Genomic DNA, 25075 nt, shown 5'->3' with positions numbered 1-25075 from the left:
TTAATAATAGATCAGGCACTGAAAACACTTAAGATGTAGTTCATCCTTTTACATCTATATATGAACAAATACAAAATGAAAACATTTTCTTGAGGGGGCCCTTAAGTTTTTAGGGAGCTGTGACTCTTAATGTTATCAAAACTCAAATTTATAGAATTTTCTTTCCTATTTTCTACTTCCTGGTTTGAAGAAAATTAACATTAGCCTTTGTAAAGATTTTTACAAAGCAGCACCCACTTTGGAGAGCACAGCATGTTCTATGTGAGACAACAAGAACTTGAATTGACTGTTTATGCTGTAAAACCTGTGATTCTTGGTGAACCTATGGTGCACCTGCCAGAGAACAATCACTGCTTTGCACTGATCAATTTCGGGCCTGAAAGAATCCTCTTCTCCCGTAACAGCACTGCCTCTGCAGGCTTCTAAGTAAGGCTGTTTCTTCTTCATGTACCACTTGGCTCAGCATGGTGCCTCCTCAGTGCTGCTTCCAGACCGTTCCCCTCACATCTTCCCTAACACCCCCCAATTTTGAGTCTTATGACATCATCCCTCTCGTTTCTCAGCAGCTTTGGATCCAGGCATCCTGCTGCTCTTTCCAGTACCACCCTTGCTGAAATTCCTGGGGACTTGGGTATGGTCCTTCAGACCGTTGCCTGTCAACTCCTTGACTCATCTACTTTGGTCTCATCCTCTACCCAGTTTCAGCCACTCAATCTCGCGGTCATACCCCATAGCTTATCATCACCAGTAATCTGCGACCCTCTGTGGTCTCGGTTTGCTCTCTCCCGCCGTCTGACCACTGCCTCCTCTCTTTACATCTCACTCTCTCTGGCCGCACATCTCCAGCCATCCTTCCGTTCTCGAGGGCAGGTGGGGTCTCAACACTGTCCTTCACCTTCCCCTCTTTCTTTCCTCTTATTCAGCTGAAATTCCGTGGTCAGTCATAATCACTCCCTGTGTACATTTTTAGCTTCTCTGCCCCTTTTTTATTTCTTTGTACTTTTTTAGCTAAACCACAACTTGGTTAAATCTAATATCCCACCAGTTCTGCGTCTCACCTATGCGGCTGAACCGAGCTGGAAAAGACACAGACTTGCTGGTGCGTCTCATTTTACATTTCCCAGTGTGAACCCCTGGTCATCTGGTACTTCCCCAGCCCTCTCACTACCCCTCTTCCGGGTGACCGTCTCCCACTGTCCTTTCTGCAGACCTTCAGCACCACTTCCCCACTCTCTCCTCTGATTACCTTCCAAGGTAAGGGACCGCCTACTTCTGAGAAAGTTGAAACACATACAAGAGAATCTCTGTTGACTCCCCGACTACGTTTGCCCCCACCGGCATCAATGTGGCCACCTCGCTGCCCGTTACCGCCTTCGAGCTGTGCTGGGGGCAGTCCTGTCGTAAAGTCAGCGGCTGCACGTTGTCTGTTGGGTCCCTTTGCCTCTCACCTACTCAAGATCTTTGCTTTACCAGTTCTCCCCTCTTTGCTGCACCCACGGCTTCGCCTGCTCTGCAGGGTCATATCCACTAGCAGGGAAGCAGGCTTATTTGTCTTTAAACAGACTTCTCAGGATCCCACTCCTGTCAGCCACTGCTCCCGTTCCCCTGCCTGTGCAGCATCTGTCTCAGAGTTCTCCCCCACCCCCCCTTAAACCCACTTCCGTCACGGTTTCCCCACCATCATGTTAGAACTGCACTTGTTGTGATGCTAATGCTCGTTCTCAGTCCTCGTCTGGACTGGCAGCGGCGTTCAAAGGACAGATGCTCATCTGCTTATTACCTCCTCCTGACACTTAGTAAGATTTGGCCTCCAGGATACTGTGACCTTCCAGGTTTCTCTCCTGTCTCATTGGATGATCTGCATTTCCTGTGCTGGTTTCGCTCTCCTGTGCTCCCTCCTAAGGATGCAGAGCTTAAGGACTCAGGCCTGGCCCCTCTTCTCTTTTGTTTGCGTTCACCCCCTCAGTGATTTCGTCTAGTCTCTTAGCCTTAAATAGCATCCGTATCCTAAGGACGCTCAGATTTTTATCTCCAGCGTGAACCTCTCCTCTGACGTCCAGACTTGTCTGATTGTCTACTTAGCATCTCCAGTTGGGTCTAAAAGACATGTCAGAGTCATCGTATCTAGAACTAAACCCTGTCTTCTGCTCAGACCCACTCAGTCAAAGTCTTCTCATTTCAGTTGTTGGCATTTCTGGCCTTGAGCTGCTCAGACCTTGAAACCTCTCTTTCTTTTTCTCCACATCCTGCATCCAACCCATCAGGAAACACTGAAGGCTACACTTTTAAAATATAGCTAAATCCAGCCTTTAGATCTAACTTCCAGATTACAGAGAAATACAGAGGACAGAGGGATAGGTTAAACTGAGTCACAAGGAAAGGATCAGGAAAATCCAGAAAGTGCGATATTTCACAGGACAGTTGACCTGGTCTCTTCAGCAAGTGAATGTCAAGAGAAGAAAGGAACGGGGTGGATTCTTCTAGATCACAGAGTCCAGAGAGAAAGACACTGACCAAACGCATCACGTGGTTCTTCTGGAAGACCTGCCGCGTGCAGAGTGTGGATGCCCCGGAGGACGTCATGCTACGTGAGAAAGCCAGTCCCAGGGGGCAGACTGCACCACTCCACTTCTGGGAGGTGTCTGAAGTGGTCAGACTCATGGAAGCAGAGTGAAGTGGTGGCTGCCAGGGGCTGGGATTTGGGGGAAATGGGAGTTGCTGTTCAACAGGTATAAAGTTTCAGTTGCGTGAGATGCATAAGCCCTTAAGGCCTGCTGTGCAGCGCTGTGCTTGTGGCTAATAGCACTGTACTCTGGTCTTGAATGTCTCTCGAGAGGGCAGAGCTCATGTTAAGTGTTCTTACCACAGTTTCAAAAACAAAAACAAATGCAATGCATGAAGCTTGGATCTTGTGTGAACAAAGACATTTCAAGGATGTAATGGAGGAAATTTGAATATAGATTGAGTATTAGGTGGTATTCTGGGAGTGTTTCTTTGTTATGTTAGGTGTAGTATCAGAACCATGGTTAGTAAGGCACAGGAAAGTGCCTTACTTATCACAGATGTATAGTGGAATTTTTAGGAGTAAAAAAGTTTTATGATAAAAATTATTACCTTTACTGCTACCATATTGGTCTGGCTGCCGTCATCTCTTGCCCATATCATGTTGGTAACTTCCTGACTAGTGTCGGTGTTTCTGTAGTTGCCTGCCCCAGAGTCTCATGTGAACCCAGCAGCCACAGTGAGGTTTTAGCTTAGAGCCCTGCACTGGTGCCCCATTTCACTCAGGGTAAAAGCCAAAGGACTCACAGTGATGTATCAGAGCCCAAGTGACCTGAGCCCTTGGTACCACTCAGACCGCATTCCATTTTTTTTTTTAACATCTTTATTGGAGTATAATTGCTTTACAATGGTGTGTCAGTTTCTGCTTTGTAACAAAGTGAATCAGTTATACACATACGTATGTTCCCATATCTCTTCCCTCTTGAACTCTGACCTCATTTGCTGGCGTTCTTTCCCACAGCAGCGCCCTGCTCGTCCTCACACGCCTTCTGCTGGGGGCATCGTGCGTGGCCCGTCCCTCTGCCTCGGATGTTTATCAGTCAGATGTCCACATGCTGCCCTTCCTCACCAGCTGCCAGTCCCCACTGAGAGCTGTCTGCCTCTCCACCTAGCCCACCCTGACCACCTGTTCAGTATCGCCGCCGCCCTTACCTCCCAGAGCCCCTTGTCCTGCTCTAGAGTAGGTGTTCTGTAAATGCTAGCTAAATGAATGAATATGGAATTATGAACTTGGAAATGAAAAGAAAGCAACTTTTATCTTCTTTTATCCTTTATCTCCAAGAAGAGTTCACCACTCTGTCATTTTCCATCAACAGTTTCCCTGATACCAACTCGATGTTCTGACACCAGCTTCCTGAGGTAGCTCAGACCCCACAAGTTAAGGTCACAGTCCTTTGATTCTGACACTCGGGGCAGACTCGGCAGTTAAGGCCCCAGTCCCACAAGACTGTCCCCGCTGCGATGCCAGGTAGATATGGATGGGGTCCTTGGGGCACCCACACTTCTGCCCAGCCAACTGCAAATGCAGGAGTTCCCATGAACCCCCTCAGGTTTGATATTTGCGAGAATGACACAAAACACAGGGAAGCTCTATACTTATGATTACATTTTTATTGTACAGGATCCAACTCAGGAACAGCCAAATGAAGGAGATGCACAGGCACGTGTGGGGTAGAGGCAGCGCAGAGCTCTGGGACCCCGTGAGCCCACTGCCTTCCCAGCACAGTGATGTGCTCACCCACCCCGAAGTTCTGAACCCTGTTGTTTAGCGTTTTATTGGGGGGTTTCACTAAAGAGACATGAGTGAAGTCGTTAGCCATGTATTTGAACTCCGCCACCAGTCCCTTCCTGGAGGTCAGGGGGTGGGGCTGAAAATTCCTCTGGGACCAGCCCTCGTCCTGAAGCTGTCTGCGGGTCCCACAGTGAATCACCCTGTTAGCATAAGCTCCAGTGTGGCTGGAAAGAGCTCATGATGAGTTATAAAAGACACCCCATCACTCAGGAAATTCTCAGGGTTTTAGGAGCTCAGCGCCAGGATCCAGGGACAGAGGGCAAATATATTTTTTATTCTGCCACAACTGCATATTGATTGAAAGAGCAAGATCAGAAGTAGTTGTGCCTCTAAGTGCCATTAAGTTTTATTTTCAGAGTTCAAGAAAGAGAGAAAAAGAAAGTAGATGAGACCAAAAGAGGTAAAATGAAGGCCAAGCTGCGGACGGTGGTGGAATGCCTCTTTTTATTTATGGGACCTGATTGCCTGCCCTTGGTTTAGAGCCTGTGCCTCTGCGCCTCTGTTGCTCTTTCTAACACTGCAGGGGCTAAAGCATAATTTGCTTTATTTTTGTTGTCATCAAGGATGCGAAATATAAATGTCATAGCCAACTCTTCCATATCCATTTAGTGGCAGGGGACCAAAATAATTGTTTTAGGTAATGAAAAGATGATTAGAAAATAGACCTAAGAGGGACTTCCCTGGCAGTCCGGTGGTTAAGACTCCGAGCTTCCGTTGCAGGGGGCACGGGTTTGATCCCTGGTCAGGGAACTAAGATCCTGCATGCTGCACAGCACGGCCAAAAGAAAAAGGAAAATAGACCTAAGAATTAACGTATCTATTTTAAAAAATAGTAACATTTGCTAATAAAAATGTCATATTAAGAAATTGAGTCAAAATACAGTGTTTGTTTCGGACCCCATCTTAATTTGGGGGACTTCAATAAGAATATTATGGTACTTAAATAATTTAAGCAGTAGAAATAAAATTTAATTTTTTGGTTTCTGTGGAAGCAGTTGACTGCAGGATGACAGTGTATTCCTGGAATTATGTTACGGATTAAAATTAATGGGCTTTTCCTTTAGCTTAAGCTATGACTGGTGCATGAGTTACAGCCGAATAGATGTGTTACTGGGAAAGTCGAGGAAATGGCTTCATATGTTTTGTGGCTGGTTTGTGTCATTTCCTTAACAGGAGTCAGGACATAGTAAGACGCTAAAGATGGTTTCTGGCTCATGAAGAACATTCCCAGTAAGATTATCCCTTGTCATTTACGTATCTGTGCAGAACTATAATCTGTTAATATGTTGGAGAAAATCACCTTTATGCTGTTTGATCCTAGCCTGAGAATGTTTATTAAGGGGTACTTAGAAAACATTGCTGAAATTGTAAACTACTTAGCGAAACAGTTATGGCTAGATGCCTGCATATTTGAGTCAAGTTCATGACTAGGAAAAGTATTGAATGGAAGAATGCTGTGGACTACTATTCTTTTTCTTTTTTAATTGAAGTATAGTTGATTTACAGTGTTGTGTTAATTACTGCTGTACAGCAAAGTGATCCAGTTATACATATATATATATATATATATATATATACTTTTTAAAAAATATTCTTTTCCATTATGGTTCATTAGGTGATATTGAATATAGTTCACGATGCTATACAGTAGCACCTTGTTGTCGATCCATTCTATGTCTAAAAGCTTACATCTGCTAATCCCAACCTCCCACTCCATCCCTCCCCCAACCCCCTCCCCCTTGGCAACCACCAGTCTGTTCTCTATGTCTGTGGGTCTGTTCTGTTTCATAGATAGGTTAATTTGTGTCATAGTTTAGATTTGTGGACTACTATTCTTGCTGTGTTCCGCCCAAGTAGCAGATTGGAAGCTTATTAAATAAAAGTGCTATCACCTTCCAAATGTATTTCAGTGCACAGGTATCAATGAGAACTGCTGTGCGTCAGACGTGAAGTGCTGGGCAGACAGTGATGAATGAGACAGACACCTGCCCCTGTTGACCATAGAACATCTTGAACGATGTGGGTCTTTGTTCCCTGTGACTAGACGGCTGAGCAGGAAGGAGAGAATTAGCCACAGGACCTTGGTGGTGTTTGCTAGGACCAGTTTCGTGTTGAACTCTGCTGATCTCTTGTAACAAAAGCGACAGTACCATCAACTCTGCCACTTAACGGTGTGATTGAACTTGGGGAAATTACTTAACTTCTGAGTCTGATATTGCTCAGCGTACCATGGGGACAGCGATACCTTCCTGGCAGTGTCACTGTGAACGCAGAGTGCCTGGCTCCATGGTTGGCAGGTTACTGGTGCTGAGTACCTGGTGGTAATGGCTGTCTTTTGTCGTCTTCCCGTCCAGCTCAGGCACATTCTGAGGCTTTGATGTGGTCATCTTTTAGGCAAGAAGCAAACTGTATCATAGTGATTGGTTTGAAATACTTTATTCAGATTTTTCTGAGTTCTTTGATTCATAAGAAGTGTTGCTCTAAGTTGTAAATGAAGTATCCCATAATCTTGGAGTTCTCAGAGTATATAATTTTAGACATTTTAATTTTTTTTTAAATAAATTTATTATTTTATTTTTGGCTGCATTGGGTCTTCGTTGCTGCGCGCAGGCTTTCTCTAGTTGCGGCAAGCGGGGGACTACTCTTCATTGCGGTGCACGGGCTTCTCATTGCGGTGGCTTCTCTTACTGCGGAGCACAGGCTGTAGGCGTGCAGGCTTCAGTAGTTGTGGCATGTGGGCTCAGTAGTTGTAGCTCGCGGGTTGTAGAGCACAGGCTCAGTAGTTGTGACGCACAGGGTTGCTTATTTGCTCCGCGGCATGTGGAATCTTCCCGGACCAGGGCTTGAACCCATGTCCCCTGCATTGGCAGGCAGATTCTTAACCACTGCGCCACCAGGGAAGCCCTCTTAGACATTTTAAAGCATTCTTTTTTATAAGTTAAGGGGTTTCCTGTTGAAATATAAGTATCTTTTAGCTGTGTGGCCCTGAATTTCCACTTAGCTAGTAAGTTCAGTGCCTTTGGCTTTGGGTAATCATCACCCATTTAGCACCAGACTCACAGATTGCCCTACTTATGATTGTCATTTTTGATTGGAAAGACTATTACTTGATTGGCAATGATTATGATTTTTAGATTACAGTTTTTTTGATTATTAAAAATATGGAATATTTTTTACTTTCTGAGCTATTTTTATAACAATTCTTTAATATCTCAGTAGAATTCACTTAAGTTGTTTTTCTTTGCATTATCTATTTTCACAAGAGGTTTTAAGCAAAGAGGACACTTTTGGGGGGTTCTCTGCCCAGTTTACAGGAGTCCCTTTCTCTGAAACCTGAAGTTGTGGGTGTCCTACTTGTGGCTCTCCATCCTTTTGGTCACATACAATCGGACTAGGGATGAAAAACAGCCTCTAGCTGTATTATTTGGAGTTTCCTGGGAATTTAGAATTGGGATTGAGTGATGGCTGGTCTTCAAAACTATCTTCTTGAACTGGCATGGTGAAGACTTGGAGTGTGTGTGTGGCTCTCTTCAGCGTTGTGTGGAGAAACAGAAAAAGTTGGTCTTCAGAGAGAAAACAAATAGATGGGCAGAAGCAAAGGTGAAAGTCAGAAGGGGAGTACTGTCTGGATTCTTAACAGCTTTCCAGATCCTTATTTCACTACTCAAGGAGGCCCAGCTATCTTTATGTACCATAACATACATCAGTGGTCTTCCAGTAAGTTCCCTTTTTTTGCACAATTTTGCTCAAATTAGTTTCTCTGACTTAACAACAAAAGAACCTTGACTAAAGAAGCTAGATGAAGCTTAAAACAAAAATAGATGGGTATGAGTATCTACATGCAGAAGGAGGAAGTTAGACCCTTTACGTACACTATGCACATGGATCATAACTTCAACTTAAAACTAAAGCTGTGAGAATCTTAGAAGAAAACATAGAAGTAAATCTTCCTGACCTTGGATTAGGCAAAACCTTCTTAGATATAATACCAACAGCAAAAGATAGATAAATTGAACGTTATCAAAAATTAAAAACCATTGTGCTGCAAATTATGCCATCAAGAAAGTGAAAAGAAAACTCACAGAATGTGCGAAATTATTTACACATCTTATATCTGATAAGGGGCTTTTACCCTGAATACTAAAAACAAAAAAAAAAACAACCAAAAAAAAAAACACCTCTCACAACTCAATAATAAAAAGACAATTCAGTTGTTTAACAGGAAAGACTCTGAATAGACTTGTCCATAGAGGATATACAGGTGGCCAATAAGCACATGAAAAGATGCTCAACATTGTTAGTCATTAAGGAAGTGCAAATCAAAACACAGTGAGAGGGACTTCCCTGGTGGCACAGTGGTTAAGAATCTGCCTGCCAACACAAGGGACACGGGTTCAAGCCCTGGTCTGGGAAGATCCCACATGCCACGGAGCAACTAAGCCCGTGCACCACAACTGCTGAGCCCGTGCGCCACAACTACTGAAGCCCGCACGCCTAGAGCCCGTGCTCCGCAACAAGAGCAGCCACTGCAATGAGAGGCCCACTCGCCGCAACTAGAGAAAGCCCGCACGCAGCAACGAAGACCCAACACAGCCAAAAATTAAAAAAATAATAAAAATAAATGAATTATAAAAATTTTTTTTAAAAAACACAGTGAGATAATATAATACTTCACACCCACTAGGATGAGCATAACTTTTTAGAGAGATAATAACAAATGTTGACAGGCTGTGGAAAAATTGGAACTAACGTGTTGCTAGCAGGAATGTAAAATGGTACAGCTGCTTTGGAAAACAGTTTGGTCACACTTCAGATGTTAAACAGAGTTATTATGGGACTGAGCAATTCCACTCCTAGGAACATACCCACATGAAGCATGTATATCAGCTGATGAATAGATAAACAAAATGTAGTGTATCCATAAATGGAATGTTTTTGAGCCATAAAAAGGAATGAAGTGGTGACACGTCCTACAACATGGATGAACCTTAAAAGCGTGCTGAGTGAAAGAAGCCAGACACAAAAGACCCCACACAGTGTATAATTTCATTTACATGAAATGTACAAAATAGGCAAGCCCATGAAAACAGAAAGTAGATTAGTAATTTCTAGGGGCTGGAGAGAGGGAAATAGGAGTGACAGCCAGTGGATACAGGATTTCTTTGGGGAAGGTGGAAAGGTTCTAAAATTAGATTGTGGTGATGTGAATGTACTAAAATCCATTGCATTGTGTATTTCAAATGGGTGAGTTGTATGGTATGTGAATTATATCTCAATTTTTAAAAATTTAAGAGTAGAGAAATAGACAATAAAGTTAACATGTTAACTTGGATACAGGCTTCAAAAATAATCCTAATAGATTTCTACAGAGAAAACTTAGCTGTAACTTTTTTCGTAAATACTTATGCCTTGGGACTTCCCTGTTGGCGCAGTGGTTAAGAATCCACCAGCCAGTGCAGGGGACACGGGTTCAATCCCTGGCCCGGGAGGATCCCACATGCCACAGAGCAACTAAGCCCGTGCACCATAATCACTGAGCCTGTGCTCTAAAGCCCGCAAGCCACAACTACTGAAGCCCACACACCTAGATCCCGTGCTCTGCAACAAGAGAAGACACTGCAGCGAGAAGCCTGTGCACTGCAACGAAGAGTAGCCCCTCTCGCTGCAACTAGAGGAAGCCTGCGCGCAGCAACGAGGACCCAACACAGCCATTAATTAATTAATTAATCAAGCAATTAATTTAAAAAATTCTACCAAAAAATTCTTATGCCTAAGTATGTATATTTTTCTTAATAATAAAGTTTTAAAATTCTACATAGCAGGTTACTTTATTTAAAGGTAATTTGACCAAAATTTAGTAGCGGTTGTATTTATCAGTCTGAGTGACAGTGTAAGTTGAAATGTAGATTTTTTTTCCCCTAACATATTTCCCTTGTTGCCATTATGTTTTCTGAGTGAACGGAGGTTGTTGTGTAATGAAAAGATCTTTGGATTTGGCACTTGCTGGAGCAGGACAGAGGTGTTCAGTCTGTGGTCTTGAACAAATAATTTAATTTTTTAGAGCATCGATTTCAGGAACTTTAAAGCGACTATCATACCAGGATAAAACCTTTTTTTTCTTTCTTTCTCGTGTTTATAGAAGTTTTGGAGGTTTTCCTAAGAAAAATAAGCATAAGTATATTCAGCGTCTATCCTTGTTTCAGTTTGTTTGTCCACACCAGTGTTATCTTAGATTTAGGGCTTCTGCAAACAGAAATGGTATCCAACTTTGTCTAATGTCTAGTATTACATAAACAGGTTCTCTGTTTATATTATTTAAAGAAACTGAAATTTTAATAACATTATTGGTGACCTTTGAAGTAGTAGGTGATGGAAGTCATTGAAATATTAACTGAAAAGCTTATTTTAACCTTCTTCCTAATATACGTCCTTTGCCTTTATAAAACAATTGTCATTGATTTTGACTGTTTTTAGATATTAGCATGGTATCTACTAATTATGTTAATTCCAGATTAGTGTATAATTTGAAAAACATGTATTAATTGTATGTTATCACTTTTCACCTTTTAGCTTGCTTTTGATAAAATTATGTTTTTTAATGAGTGATAACAGTTGATTTTAGAGATTTCTACTGTAATTGCATTCGATCTCATGTACATGTATTATTTTGTGGCTCATGTGTGTCAAATACCTCTTTTTGTTGCAGTTAAGTGATAATACAGGACGGGTTTCAGTTGTGTGTGTGTGTTTGGTTTTGTTCTAGCTTGAAAGCTACATGATATTAACATGCTAGCCTTTTCTTATTTGCAGAGATCCTGCATATTTTGATGAAAATTGGCTAAACAGAATTAAAACTGAAGTAGGAGATAATTGGAGGCTAAAGGTATTTTCTTTTTATTTTCCTATTTGTTAATTAACCTTTTACTTGGGTGTATATAATGCTTGTTGACTTTTGCTCTGATGTGTCTAGTGAGCTCTAGAAACTTAGATAGCCTTTGGTGAAATAATCTAGAATTGAAGATTGGGGTAACCTGGAATTGCTCGCCAAGACATAGTCTGAGTTGGTAAAGCATAGTGACTGAGGGCTCGGGCTTCAGAGCCAGACTGCCTGTGTCCACATCCCAGCCCAGCCGCTCACAGCCGCTGGGAAAGTCTTTAACCTTTCAGTGCCTGAGTTTTCCCGTTTGTAAAATGGGGATTGTGATAGGATCTACCTCACAGAGATAAATGTATTAATACATATGATGTACTTAGGACAGTAATGTTAGTTGCTAGTGTTGTTATTAATAATGAGAAAATACTGATCATTATTAACTGTGTCCAGAACACTCAGAGAATGGATTATTTTTATTTCCTTCCTAGTAGCCTTATTTTTCGGTATTCCCCAAGCATCTTTGATGGAAACCCACAGTGAGAAACACAGTTTACACTGCAGCCTCCCACCCGCCTAACTGCATGTTCCTGAATAGTTGAATACGTTTTTAACCTTACTTAATGCAGTAATGTTTTTAGTTTAGTTTTTGAAATATAGATTGCAACCCATCTGTAAATTATTTTTTTAACTTTATATTTTGAAACGATTATAGATTCACAGGGGTTGGGAAAAGAAATGTACAGAGAAGTTCCACATACCTTTCCCCTAGTTTCTCCAGGGCTGACATCTTGTGTGACTGTAATGCAGTAGCAAACCTGGGGAACCGACGTGGATACGATCCACAGCGTGTTCACAGTTCAGTCGTTCTGCACACACTCTTCTGTGTGTGTGCACCGCCCTGTGTGGCCCTGTCAGCGTGTAGACTCACATAACGGCGATGCAGGCTGCCCCATCCCTGCCAGGTGTCCGGTGGAGCCTCTCTCCCATCAACCACACCACCCTCACCCGAACCCCTGGCCACCGCTGACTTGTTCTCCATCTCTATAGTTTCCTTACACCACCTTGATCTGTGGTCATGACTGGCAGCTTGGAAAACTCTGGAGCCATTTATTTTTAACACACATTGGTAGGGACTCCGAAAGTGCAAGTGAGTGAGCGTGTGAAACCCCTGGACTTAAGATGAGCTAAGCGTGGTTTGTCTTTATATTTCCCCATAAAACACGTGTTTGAGGAAAATATTTATTCACTGACTAGATATTGGGTCTGCCAAAATCTAATTCTTCCTTTTCACTAAGCTAGAGTGAATGGATGCTATTTAATTTCTCAATAACCCTTCAAGAACAGGCAATAAAAGTGATGGCTTTTTAACGTTATAACCTGTTTAAAGTCTTGCTGCTAAATCAGCTTATGTTTGCTGCTGCTTCACAAGAGGGAGTTGCGTGTCCCACGCCCGTGCACACAGTGTGCACGTAAATCCACACGGTCTTCAGTGTCACCAGGGTGGCAAAGGCAGTAACAGAGAGAAAGCGAAATGTTTATTGTACTCTTAATATTCTGAACTGAAAGTAACCATTCCGATTTGCATTCCTATTCTCTATATTTTATCCTATATTATGTTTCTTCAATTATATTTCTTCAATTTTAAGATTGATTTTAAGATACCATTGATTAATTATAAGATTTGTAGCTTTTTTCAGTGGAGAATAAACTACCATTTTAAGTGAAAACATTGATTTTTAAGACTTTCTAATTTAAAATGTTATAATACGAAAAATTGAACACCCTAGAACCAGAGAAAGTATATTATATATTTTCCGTGTCTCCAAATTTTTAGGCATACAAAACATGTTAGTTTTATTTATGAGATTCTTTTTTTTTTTAATATGAAGTTTTCAGTTTATTTTCTCCCTTAAAAATAAGTATGTCTTTGATTAACCACTGGATCCCCCTGCTGTGGAATCTTTTATTTGATAGCTATCACTCCTACAGTCTTCTGTCCTAGGACATCTTCAACTATGAGTATCTACCTGGGGACAGCCAGGTAGATGATCAACAGCATCATATCGTGTGTGCATATGACTTAACGCAAATTCAGCCAGATGAGTTGGGTCAAAAAAAAAAAGGGAAGAAAATAAGTTTACAGTAAATAGTGCAGGTAATTCTGCCCGTGATTTCACCCAGGTAACATGACCAGGAGCCTGCGCTCTGGAGTTGAGTGAGTGTTGGCCCCTCATCCTGTCTTGTTACTGGGATGCTTTTTATAGCACAAGTATCTTGGCAATGCTGAGCGTTATACTAACATTTAAAGATGCAGTAGTATTTTTTTAACCTTATGGCTCCTAAATATTTACTTGGTCTCAGCTGAAGGAAAACACTTTTCTGACCATGGAGGAATTTGGAATCATTCCTTCATAGGTGACTACCTGATTTGTAGGTTGTGTTAGGAGATATCCAAGGGTAATTTTGACTGTAATTTTTGTTTAATGCTCTAAATTTAGAACTTACCCTCTATGTAACATGCAACTCTACTTTTCTGGGTAAAACAGCACTGAGCTCAAGTCTTCACTAAGGATGATACATTTTTTTTTCCATGCAGAAGATCTACATAATTTAATCTTACTGTTAGGTCTTGTTCAGTTACCTTCGAATTTTTGTCAGTGTGGTTAGAACATTGAAAATTTAACATAATTGGATACTTAATTTGCTTTATAAATCTCTTAGATCAAATAAATTAAGCCACTGATAGTCTTTTTTATGATAGTAATTCAAATGTACTGTTGAATTTTATTTTTTATGTTTACTTTATGATTAACAAGAATGATTAGTTGGTTCAGAAATTTTTTAGGTTAAACTATATTTTCATCTGTGATTGCTTTTTACCCAGTTGGTTTCTCTCTGTTTAAACAGATAAGCAATTTAAAGAAAATTTTGAAAGGAATCCTGGATTACAATCATGAGGTAAGGAGTTTTTATCATTCTGCTTGGAAGTATTACTGTAGGATAGTTTAATCTTACAATATTTTACAGTAGTTTCAAGTAAAGGAAATATTACCTTAATATTAATAATCAGCTTTATCTTCCATTGTATGGTCTCTAAGATGTTGGTTCAAAAAGCTGGTTCACCAGCTATTAGATGTTTACTAGATAATCTTTTTCACTATAATATGGATAGTTTGTGAGTGGTTACTCATTTATGTTGAACTTTCCCTTCTGCTGTCCATTAACTCTCTCCTTTCTTCCCTTACTCGTGAAGGTGGTTTAGAGTCCATGCATAGTTACTAACAAGTCCTGTGCCTACTTCCATTTTATTCCTTGGCAAACCCCTACCCCTAGATTAACTCAGTTTATCCTCTGAGTCTGCATCAGAACGGTCAGGATATCGCTGGGGAAAAAAATCAGGCAGTGGAACTAGTTTTACTTTAAATTTCATGATCACAGATACCAAGTGGACGCAACATAGCCCAGAAACACCTGTGTTATTTCCTTACTGTTTTTTCCCGACAAGCTTACATGCATTTAAACCTACATCTGTACTTACGTTATCTGTCTTCACCTCAGTGTGTGACTCTGCCGTCCGCCCTACTATTCAAGTCCAGAGCCTACAGATCATCCTGCAGTCCTTCCTTCATTTGATATCATCAGCAAGACCTATAGTTAAATCTCCAAAATACAGTTTTCTCTGTTTCTGCTGCCACCACCCTGTACCGAGCCATCACCAGCTTTTGCTTAGATAACTCGCGGAGTGTGCCCTGATTTCACTTCTGCCCCGCTACAGTCTATTCTCCACTCTCAAGCCAGGATGAGTTTTTAAAAAGGAGAATTTATGTCACTCTCATCCTCCAAGTCATCTTCCATGGTTTCCTGTCGCATCGAGAATCAGATCCATACTTCTTACGAGGAGCCACCGGATGCCACATGACCCTTCTCACCTCCTCTTTCCCTGCTCTTTCCTTACCCATCACACTACAGCCACATTCATCCTGCTTCTGTGCTTTTAGGATCTTCTTTTTTCACTGTAGGGTTATCAGACAGAAACCTACCCGTTTGTCTAAATGTGTCATTTCATTTGGGGCCAGTTTCCCCATGAAGGAAGCCTCCATTCTCTTTGCTTATGTGGGTGTCTTGTTATCAGTATTTTAGAGTCAAATGGAGTGAAGGTGGCCAGGGGAGTCTTCCTGTTGTGGGCATGAACCTATATTTAACTTCTGCTCTTTCTGGTGCCCCCTGGTTCAGAAGCTCTCAGGCTCTACTTCTCTGGAGAGTGCACATCCAGTCTTTCTGGGGGAGGTGGAGGGGTCAGTAGTACTGTTTCTTTGCTCAGCGTGCATACCACATACCAGATGAGGGACTAAGTTGTTGTGACTCAGGATAGTTATAATTTATGTATGGGAGGTATAAGTAGAAATTGGGAGTGAGATTGGCTTAACTGCTCTGCTCTTAACAGTGAGTTTCTGACAAACTAATCTCTATTAAGTATTTTATTTGGTCATATAGATGTAAATGCAATTCTCATGTTTTTATCTCTGTCCAGATTTTAGGGCAGCAAATTAATGACTTTACTCTCCCTGATGTGAACCTTATTGGGGAGCATTCTGATGCCGCAGAGCTGGGAAGGATGCTCCAACTCATTTTAGGCTGTGCTGTGAACTGTGAACAGAAGCAAGGTAATTTATTTGACGTTAGTGTATGCATGTAAAATAGTTAAGTAAAGTAATACACATTGTATATTTTATATATAAATCCCATGTACAAACAACAACATCTTAAGGCCACCCACAAAGTATGCCATTTTCTGTGATTTTGCTAGTAATCTGTTTTCAAGCTGAAAAGAGTTTTACAGGTTAGAATAAATTTGATTATGATGATGTTCTTCCCCTTTCTGCAAGACTGCATAATTCTTTGAGTAGATTATTTTTAACTACACTCAATGTAATGAAATTTACTGTTAATTGGACAAGGTCCAGCCAAATTAATTAATAATTAATTAATAATAGTCAATTCAGCTATAGGAGTGTAAAGTTCGATATTTTAGATTGCAAGTGCAAAGGGTTTACTTCATAAACATTTACTGAATTCATGCATCATGCCGGGGCTTGGAACACAGTGTCAGACAAAACCAATATAGTACCTGCCCTCACGGAACTTGCAGTTGAGTGGGGTGGGCATTTCTAAGTAGAACCCTTGACTTTAAAAGGCAGATGAAAAATTATTTAATGTAGTTCATTGAATTCAGATAAGAATTTCTTATGTATTTATTCTGTTAGGAGATTCATCAGCTCTTGGAGATGTATAGCTGTTAAGAGTTGGCTCATTATTTATTACAGGGTGTGAATAGGAGAAGGCAAGGATGTTACCTATATCCGTCATTCTATGGGAAGACAATCAAAATATTTGTTGAGCTTCTCACACAGACCAAGTGTTCTCTGTAACACCTGGCTTGAGGTTTTCCCTAAAAATTACATAAATGATGGAAAATTTGAACAGGATTTTAACCTCTCACTGTCCAGAGGGCATGCTCTGGTCTCAGGAACACAGCAGAGAGCTTGGATCAAATGCACTTCTGAGTTGCCGAGTGTTACCTGTCACTGCCCTGGGGGCCCGGCCTCTTTCCTCGTCTGCAGAGGGAGGGCACGACAGCTGGTCGTCGTGAGGAGTCGGTGAAACGGTGTGTGTGTTTGCTTCGCAACCCATAGCGCACCGCAGACACAAGGGCTCTGTGTTTAGAGGCTGTTTCTCAGTTCCTAGAAGTGAGGCGTTGGCTCAGCGTGCATTTCTCTTGGCTATCTGACTTGTCAAATTGGGGCACGTAAGTGGTGGTGTATTTGAAAAAGCAGAGATTAGCAGTAAAAACGCACTAAAAATAATATTTACCTAGTTCTCCCTCCTGCCTGGTTAACAGAACAAACAGCACTTTTTACAAATTGGGAAACTGAGACTCCTGAGTATTGTTTGACTTGCCCAAGATCTCTTGCTCGTGAGAGGCTAGCGAGGACAAAAACACGTGTCTCCCACATTAGAACTAAATGCTCTTTGTACTGAGCTGAGCTGTAGGCTTTGGACCTAGACGCTCATTTTGCAGGACAGACTCCCTGGCGTAGCCTAGCTCATTCTCCACTGCCTCCTGGATCTGCCAGTAATCATACGTACTTGGATTTTGGACTTTTAAGATTTAACTTTTTTTTTTTTAACTTTTCAAAACTAGTACATTAACGTGGTTCTCATCATCATTTTATCATCCAGCATTTTACGGTGTTCGCGGGGAAGGGCCTTGACGTGGCAACACCGCTTCTTAACTAACGCTTCCCCTCTCACACCTGACTAACCTCTGCCCCCTGTCCCCCGTCACACCCTTCACACCCACAGGGCTGTCGTCCGTCTTCCTCCCATGACTGGGCCACTGCCTCTCCCCACCATGTTCACAGTCTTTCATTCCGATCCCGGCTGTGCCAGCTGCTCTGTAGCCTGGGAATTCTGTGCTCGGTGCCTTGTACCCAACGCTCGTAGGACGCTCCTCACTAACAAACCAAACAAACAAAAAGTTCAGCTCAGACTAAAGGGATTCTTTTTTTTTTTTAAACCGGAAAGTGGTTAAGTTATCATGCACAGTATTCCCACTTTGGGCCTAAGAATGATGCCTGTGGTTTAAGTGTGTCGTGTATACTTGCATATGCATCATTGATTGGGTACAAGCATCCTTACGACAGTACTTCCTTAAAAACATGCTTTGTTTAACTAAAAGCTTTGGCATTAACAACCAGAATGTCATAATTTAATAGTGCTGTCAAAATTCTTTTTTTTTTTTTAAACAAGTTACCTGTCAAGCAAAGGACTACAGTTTGGCATTCCAAATCCATGAGTTTCTTGCCAGTAGGTCACTGTAACGATTGCACAGTAAGACTCTTTCATATAATATTAGAGTGCTGAGACAATTTTTTTTGGTGATTTTTTGGGTATAGAGTGGAGAGAGGCAGGTTGAGGCTATAATTTCCTAATGACTTTATGTTTTAAAATGTTTCTTATTGGGTGGGGACGGGGGAGTGATGAATTGGGAGATTGGGATTGACATGTATACACTAATGTGTATAAAATGGATGACTAATAAGAACCTGCTGTATAAAAAAATAAAATTCAAAAAAAATGTTTCTTGTTAAAATATATTTACGTATTTGTTGAAATCCAGCTGGCCTATTGATTTTTTATGCTTAATACCTGTTTTTCCATCTATTATTGGATTTGAAAATAATGAAAACTACTTCCAGGGCTTTATTTAGAAGGCAGAATTTTTTTTTTTCAACTTTGTCACTCTGAACGGCTAAGGGAGCCTTCTCTTTTTCGGCATTGGTGAGGGTAAGGTTGATGAAAGTGATGCTTTAGCTTATTAGAGATTTGGGTCATTGTTTTAAAGCCCAGGGTTACACAGTGTTTAACTATAGCGTCAGTCTCTATCTTAAATTCACCTTAATTCTTTGTCCTGAGCAGGTCTCAGTATCCCTAAGTTTTTTTTTTTTAATTGTAGAAAATATTAAGGTAGAAATTATACACAATTCAATACTTTGATGTCACATAAGAATAAAACACAGACATCAAAGTTTTATAACATGTAGCAAAGAATAATGTGAAAGATTTTTAGATTTTAGGAACAGTAATACAGAGTCCTTTCCATTCTGGCCTTAGGCTGTACCGTTTCATTGTTTTACATTCCCGAGATCCTCCATTTCTGTGACCTTTAGCTGTAGCCTCAACTTTATGGGGGGGGCAGTTATTTTTAAGGACGGATAAATAATGTGATTTTCAGCCTTTACTTTACCTATGACACATGTATTTAACCATATACGAGGAATTCCGAGGAAGAATCAAAACACAGGAAACTTCTTTTCAGAATTCATGAAGTGTTAGCCTTTACTCCCTTGATTGTCTATAACTTGAACACTGACATTCCAGGTTGTTCTTACTTTCAGAGTACATCCAAGCCATCATGATGATGGAGGAATCTGTGCAACACGTTGTCATGACAGCCATCCAGGAGGTATGTTGGACCTTTGTGCTTACAGTTTGTGAGAAGTTAAAGGAGCAAACGTGAGTTTAAGTAATTGAAGTAGAAATTTTAAAAAGAGATTCTCCTACTCATTTTTTGAGAATTTTTTTCTTCGCACTTATGCTATAGCTTGTCTCATTTTTATTTAAACGTTAAATGTTTATCTTGGAATTATAGATATTCCGTAACAATTCCTAATTTTTTTAATGCTCTAATGAATTAGGAATAGTAGACTAATTCCTAAAGCCATTATGAATAATATCTATCTTAAACCAGCAGTCTGCCTCACACTTAAGTATTGGTTTCTTATTTGGAAGGAAATGGGTCTTCAACTCCAGCCAGACTCAAGGCAATTTCTAGATGAATATTTATTTGAAACTGTAGGAGGGGAAAAATGTTTTTCTCCTCTACCCTTTCAAGTTTTTAGCTGGAGCCTCTGTTAAAAACAAACAAACAAAAAACAGATTAACAATAGAAGAGCATACAAATGTATTTAAGTTTTACACAACACAGGAGGCTTCATAAAGAAATGAAGATCAAAGAAGTGTTTCTTTTTTTTTTAAATTATTTTATTTATTTATTTTTGGCCATGTTGGGTCCTTGTTGCTGCGCGTGGGCTTTCTCTAGTTGCGGCGAGTGGGAGCTACTCTTCCTTGTAGTGCGCGGGCTTCTTATTGCGGTGGCTTCTCTTGTTGCGGAGCACGGGGTCTAGGTGCGTGGGCTTCAGTAGTTGCGGCACGTGGGCTCAGTAGTTGTGGCTCGCGGGCTCTAGAGCGCAGGGTCAGTAGTTGTGGCGCATGGGCTTAGTTGCTCCACGGCATGTGGGATCTTCCTGGACCAGGGATCAAACCCGTGTCCCCTGCATTGGCAGGCAGATTCTCAACCACTGTGCCACCAGGGAAGCCCAAAGAGGTGTTTCAACCTGAGTGTTTTGATGCTGGATTTGGTGAAGAGTGGAAAATCTCGTGGAAAAATGTGATAGGGCGAAAAACAGCAAGTCCTGTTTGTTCGGATTCCTTCTCCATCCCTCTGACTTTGGAGATACGGATACTCCTTTCCTCTGAGCATAGGGAGGGTGCCTCTCACGTGAGGGACTTAAGACCTGCTTCAGAGGAAGGTCAGAAAATTTTTCCTGTCCCTGCTGTTTCTCAAATTCCTTCAGCTTGAAACATTCAACATGCCAAACTGCCATATTTGGGGGTAGCATGTCCTGAACTCCATCAGGTGTCAGACATAGAACTATAAGAGTGAAAGTGATCTTAAGATGGGAGAATTTTTTAATCATAGAAGTAATGGAAGAAACCTTTAAGGGAACTAAAATAGTATAGAATGTAAGTAACTAACAGAAAAAAATGCAACAGACAAACATGAAAAATGCTAAATGCAAATTAAGATAAAGTGTTTCCTTTTTTATTCTACTTTTTTTTTTTTTTTTTTTTTTTTGCGGTACGCCGGCTTCTTTCTGTTGTGGCCTCTCCTGTTGCGGAGCACAGGCTCCAGACGCGCAGGCTCAGTGGCCATGGCTCACGGGCCCAGCCGCTCTGCGACATGTGGGATCTTCCCGGACCGGGGCACAAACCTGCGTCCCCTGCATCAGCAGGCGGACTCTCAACCCCTGCGCCACCAGGGAAGCCCTATTTTACTTTTTTTATTTTTTATTTAAAAAATTTTTTTAAATATCTTTATTGGAATATAGTTGCTTTACATTGCTGTGTTAGTTTCTGCTGTATAACAAAGTGAATCAGCTCTATGTATACATGTATCCCCATATCTCCTCCCTCTTGTGTCTCCCTCTCACCCCCGCTTCCTGTCCCCCGGCAGGTGGTCACAAAGCACCGAGCTGCTCTCCCTGTGCTATGAAGCATTTCCTTTTAAATCCGACCAACTGACTGTGAATCCAGCAGTTCCCACTACCTCCTCAGATTTGATTATTTGCTGGAATGACTCATAGAACTCAGTAACAGTGACGGTTTATTACAGCAAAAGGATACGAATCAGAACCAACCCCCCACCCCCCGAAATGGAGGTCTGGGAGGGTCCCGAACTCAGTCTCTGTTGTCCCCTCCCCGTGGAATCAAGACATGTCACCCTCCCAGCACATTACTGTGTGACAACACACAGAGAGAGCTGCCAACCGGGGAAGCTCACCCGAGCTTTCATGTCCAGCCTTTTGTTGGGGTTTCATTTTATAGGTGTGATTGGTTGGATCATTGGCCACAAGGTTGAACTAAATTTCCAGCCCCTGTCTCCTCCCCAGAGGCCAGGCTGGTATCAAGTGGCTCAAAGCCCCAACCCTCCCATATGCGGTTGGTTTTCTTGGCGTCACCAGCCCCCAACCAGAGTCATCTCCTAGCTTAAACTATCTAGGGACCCACCATGAATAACAAAGACACTCAGCAGAGAAATCCCAGAGATTTAGCGGCTGCCTCCCAGGCACTGGGGGCAAAGGAGCAGCCAAATTCTCTATCATACAGGACATTTCAACACAGCAGAGCTTTTAGGAGAGGATCCGTTTGTCAGTCAGGGCTGATGGTAGCAGGGTAAACTAACAAAACGATGGTCAGCCAAGCAAGATATGAGTTTAATTTGCTCTCAAGTGGTCATGGGTTGGCTCCGTAGGCATCAGGGACGCAGCTTTCTTGCATCTTGTTGTCTGCCATCCCTAATGTGTGATTCCCACCCCGTGGTCAGCAGTGGCTGTTTGGCTTCCAGCCCTCACATTCACATTCCGGCCAGCAGTCAGGGCTGAAGGAAGGTTCTCCACTTCCTCTTAGTAAACTTCCAGGAATTCTCACTCCTGTTATCCAGCTGTTACTCACATTGCCACACAGGGAAGCTGGGGAATGTGGTCTTTTTTCCAGGTGGTCATGGACCCAGCCAAAATTTGAGGATTCTGTTACTAAGCAAAGACAGGAAAAACAATAAGGGGGCCACTAACTGTTCTGCCTTACTGTCATTGATTCTGTAATTTCACTTTTAGGAATTTATTCTGAGGAAATCTGAAATAGATGGATGGTGATAATTGTACTGGCAAGCGTTTATCTACACCTACTCTGTGCTGATGGTGCCGGTACTCACTAACGCAGTACATTTTACGTGCATATTCATTTTGTTTATTTAGTAAATACTTATCGAGCACCTAGAATGCAGTGGGAGCTATAGGAGGGCCTTCAGGATACAACTATGGAAAAGATAGACATGGCCTCTTGTCTCACAAAGTGTGATCTAAAGGGAAGAGTGGCCAAACGAGCAATTCGAATACATCCAAAGCATTCAGAATGAAAAGTGCCGTGATGGGGAAAAGATAGTAGGACCTCAAAAGAGTGTGTCCCTCAGCGTGGGGATGTTGGGGAAGGGTTCTCAGAGAATGCGGCGTCTCGTCTAAGCACTGGAGGAGGAGAAGAGGTCAGGAAGGGCACACACTTGCGGTCCAGGAGGCAGCCGCGTGGCGCGGGGAGGTGTCGGAAGAAGCCTCAGCAGGCGCGGGAGGTGTGGGTGCTGGAGGCAAGGCAAGAGTGTTAAGGCCAGTAGGATGCCGAGCAGCTTTGTGGAAAGAATTTTGGAAACCAGTGAATTGCTTTTTAAGGAGGAAATACACTGAAGTCTGTATTTGAGAAAATCCAGGCAGTGAGAAGAATGGATTGGAGGAAAACAAGGCTAGAAAAAGGGAGAGCAGTTGAGACCTTACTAATTATCTGGTGAGGAACGATGGAAGCCTGAACTAGGTTATGGCGGCTGGGTGGAGAGAAGTGGACAGATTTGAACTTTGTCAGAGCTTTATTTAACAGGTTTGGTGACTGATTGGGCCGTGGAGGAGGATGGGGTGGCTGGATAGAATTATGGAATTGAAGAAGGGCTTTTGTAAGATGATTGTCTGTATGTCTTTATTCAGGTGTAGCTGACTTTGATTTTTTTTTTCTGTTGTGGTAAAATACACATAACATAAAATTTACCATTTTCAAGAATATTTTGTAGCATGTATCAATATTTAGTTCCTTTTCGTGGCTGAGTGATATTCCATGGTGTGGGTGTGCCACATTTTGTTTATCCATTCATCATTTGATGGACGTTTGAGTTGTTTCCACCTTTTCGGTATTGCGAGTAGTGCTGCTGTGAACCTGAGTGTACGGGGTTGTTTTGAACACCTGTTTTTATTTTATTTTTTTAATAAATTTATTTATTTGTTTATATATTTTTGGCTGTGTTGGGTCTTTGTTGCTGCACGCGGGCTTTCTCTAGTTGCGGTGAGCAGGGGTTACTCTTCGTTGTGGTGCTCCAGCTTCTCATTGAGGTGGCTTCTCTTGTTGCGGAGCACAGGCTCTAGGTGAGCGGCTTCCGTAGTTGTGGCACGTGGTCTCAGTAGTTGTGGCACATGAGTTTAGTTGCTCTGCGGCACGTGGGATCTTCCCGGACCAGGGCTCGAACCCGTGTCCCCTGCATTGGCAGGTGGATTCTTAACCACTGCACCACCAGGGAAGTCCGAGCACCTGTTTTTAATTCTTTTGGGTATATACCCAGAAATTGAATTTCTGGGTCACATGGTAATTCTGTGTTTAACTCTTTGAGGAAGTGCCAGCACAGGTGTGTTTTCCACCGGTGCTGCACCATTTTACATTCCCACCAGCAATGTGCTAAGAATTCTAATTTCTCTCCCTCATTGTCAACCCTTGTTATTGTCCATCTTCTTGATATTAGCCATCCTAGTGGATGTGAAGTGTTTTCTAATTGTGGCTTATTTGTATTTCCCTAAAGATTAATGATGTTGAGCATCTTTTCATATGTTTTTTGGGCATTTGTATATTATCTTCTTTGGAGAAATGTGATTGGTAATCAAGTAAATGGTAGTCTTTTAATTTTTTAAATGCTAATAGGAAGAAGCCACAGGAAAGAGCAAGATAGAGGTTGAGATAACAAGAGAGAGGATGATAACTAGTACAGGGTCTCTGAGAACCTGGGAAGAGACAGGGTTGAGAGTGTATTACAACAAGATTGAAAAAGGAAAGGATGGGTATGAATGCTGCCAATTTTGTAGGTTAAGGTACAGGAAATTGGGGAATTTCTTACCTGGAGGCAAGGTTTTCTGATAAGAGTAGTGGGGAGTTGGTGAGGTTTGAGAAGTAGGAAAGGTTTGGAATAATCTCTAAAGGGAACAAAGAGACTGCTGATTGGGGAAGCATAGCTGCACTTTGGGGGCAACTTTGAAGGCCCAGCTGAGACTGGAAACTATATATTGTGTTTTATGGTTTAAAAAATATTTATTCTCTCAGTACTTAGCAGTCAGGATATATGGCCAGAAGAGATAGGCAGCTGGATTGGTCTTGGATTGAGATTTTGCCCAGGAGAAGTTATTAAGGTAAGGGAATTGATTATATTGACAAAGTCATCACAATAATAGACCATGAAGTCTAGGCCAGAAAGCGAAGGTAACTGATTAAACAGATGATGAACTGCGTAACTTAAAGTACGGAGTGGGGAGATTTCCAAAAATAAGATGACAATGTTGGCAGAAGAAAGAGGAGTAGGCTTTACGCAGGCAGAACAGTAATGTTCACCGTGGAGTCTAAGCAAAGTGAAGAAGAATGAACGTCAGATGATGGGCTGTCAGTGAAAACCAGGGAGGAAGTCGGGAGGTATAGGACCTGGAAACCTCGTCGAGGTGGACATCCTAGCTGGGATTGACTGGGAGGAGGCTGTGTTCAGGGGGTTTTATCCACTGCTGTGTTATGATAAGAACTAACATGTAACAATGGGGACTGGAAGAAAATACTTCTACTCCCTTCTACCCCCCCCTGCACCCCCCGAATTAGATCCT

General features: G+C 41.9%; 1 protein-coding gene across 6 annotated transcripts in view; it reads left to right on the top strand.

The window, feature by feature from the left end:
* Positions 1 to 25075, top strand: part of HOOK3 (hook microtubule tethering protein 3) — a 139909-nt gene that overhangs the window by 17520 nt on the left and 97314 nt on the right. For all 6 annotated transcript variants that reach the window (XR_007474572.1, XR_007474571.1, XR_007474573.1 and 3 more), the window contains exons 3-6: positions 11165 to 11237; positions 14136 to 14186; positions 15760 to 15892; positions 19187 to 19254. Coding sequence is in view for 2 of the 6 variants with exons in the window: in XM_049704190.1 (XP_049560147.1) it covers positions 11165 to 11237; positions 14136 to 14186; positions 15760 to 15892; positions 19187 to 19254 (325 nt within the window). In the remaining 4 variants the exon portion in view is untranslated. The remainder of the gene's footprint in view (positions 1 to 11164; positions 11238 to 14135; positions 14187 to 15759; positions 15893 to 19186; positions 19255 to 25075) is intronic.

The sequence above is a fragment of the Orcinus orca genome, chromosome 21 (assembly GCF_937001465.1).
Source record: "Orcinus orca chromosome 21, mOrcOrc1.1, whole genome shotgun sequence".
Classification (NCBI taxonomy): Eukaryota; Metazoa; Chordata; class Mammalia; order Artiodactyla; family Delphinidae; genus Orcinus; species Orcinus orca.
This window is presented reverse-complemented; position numbering and strand designations above follow the sequence as displayed.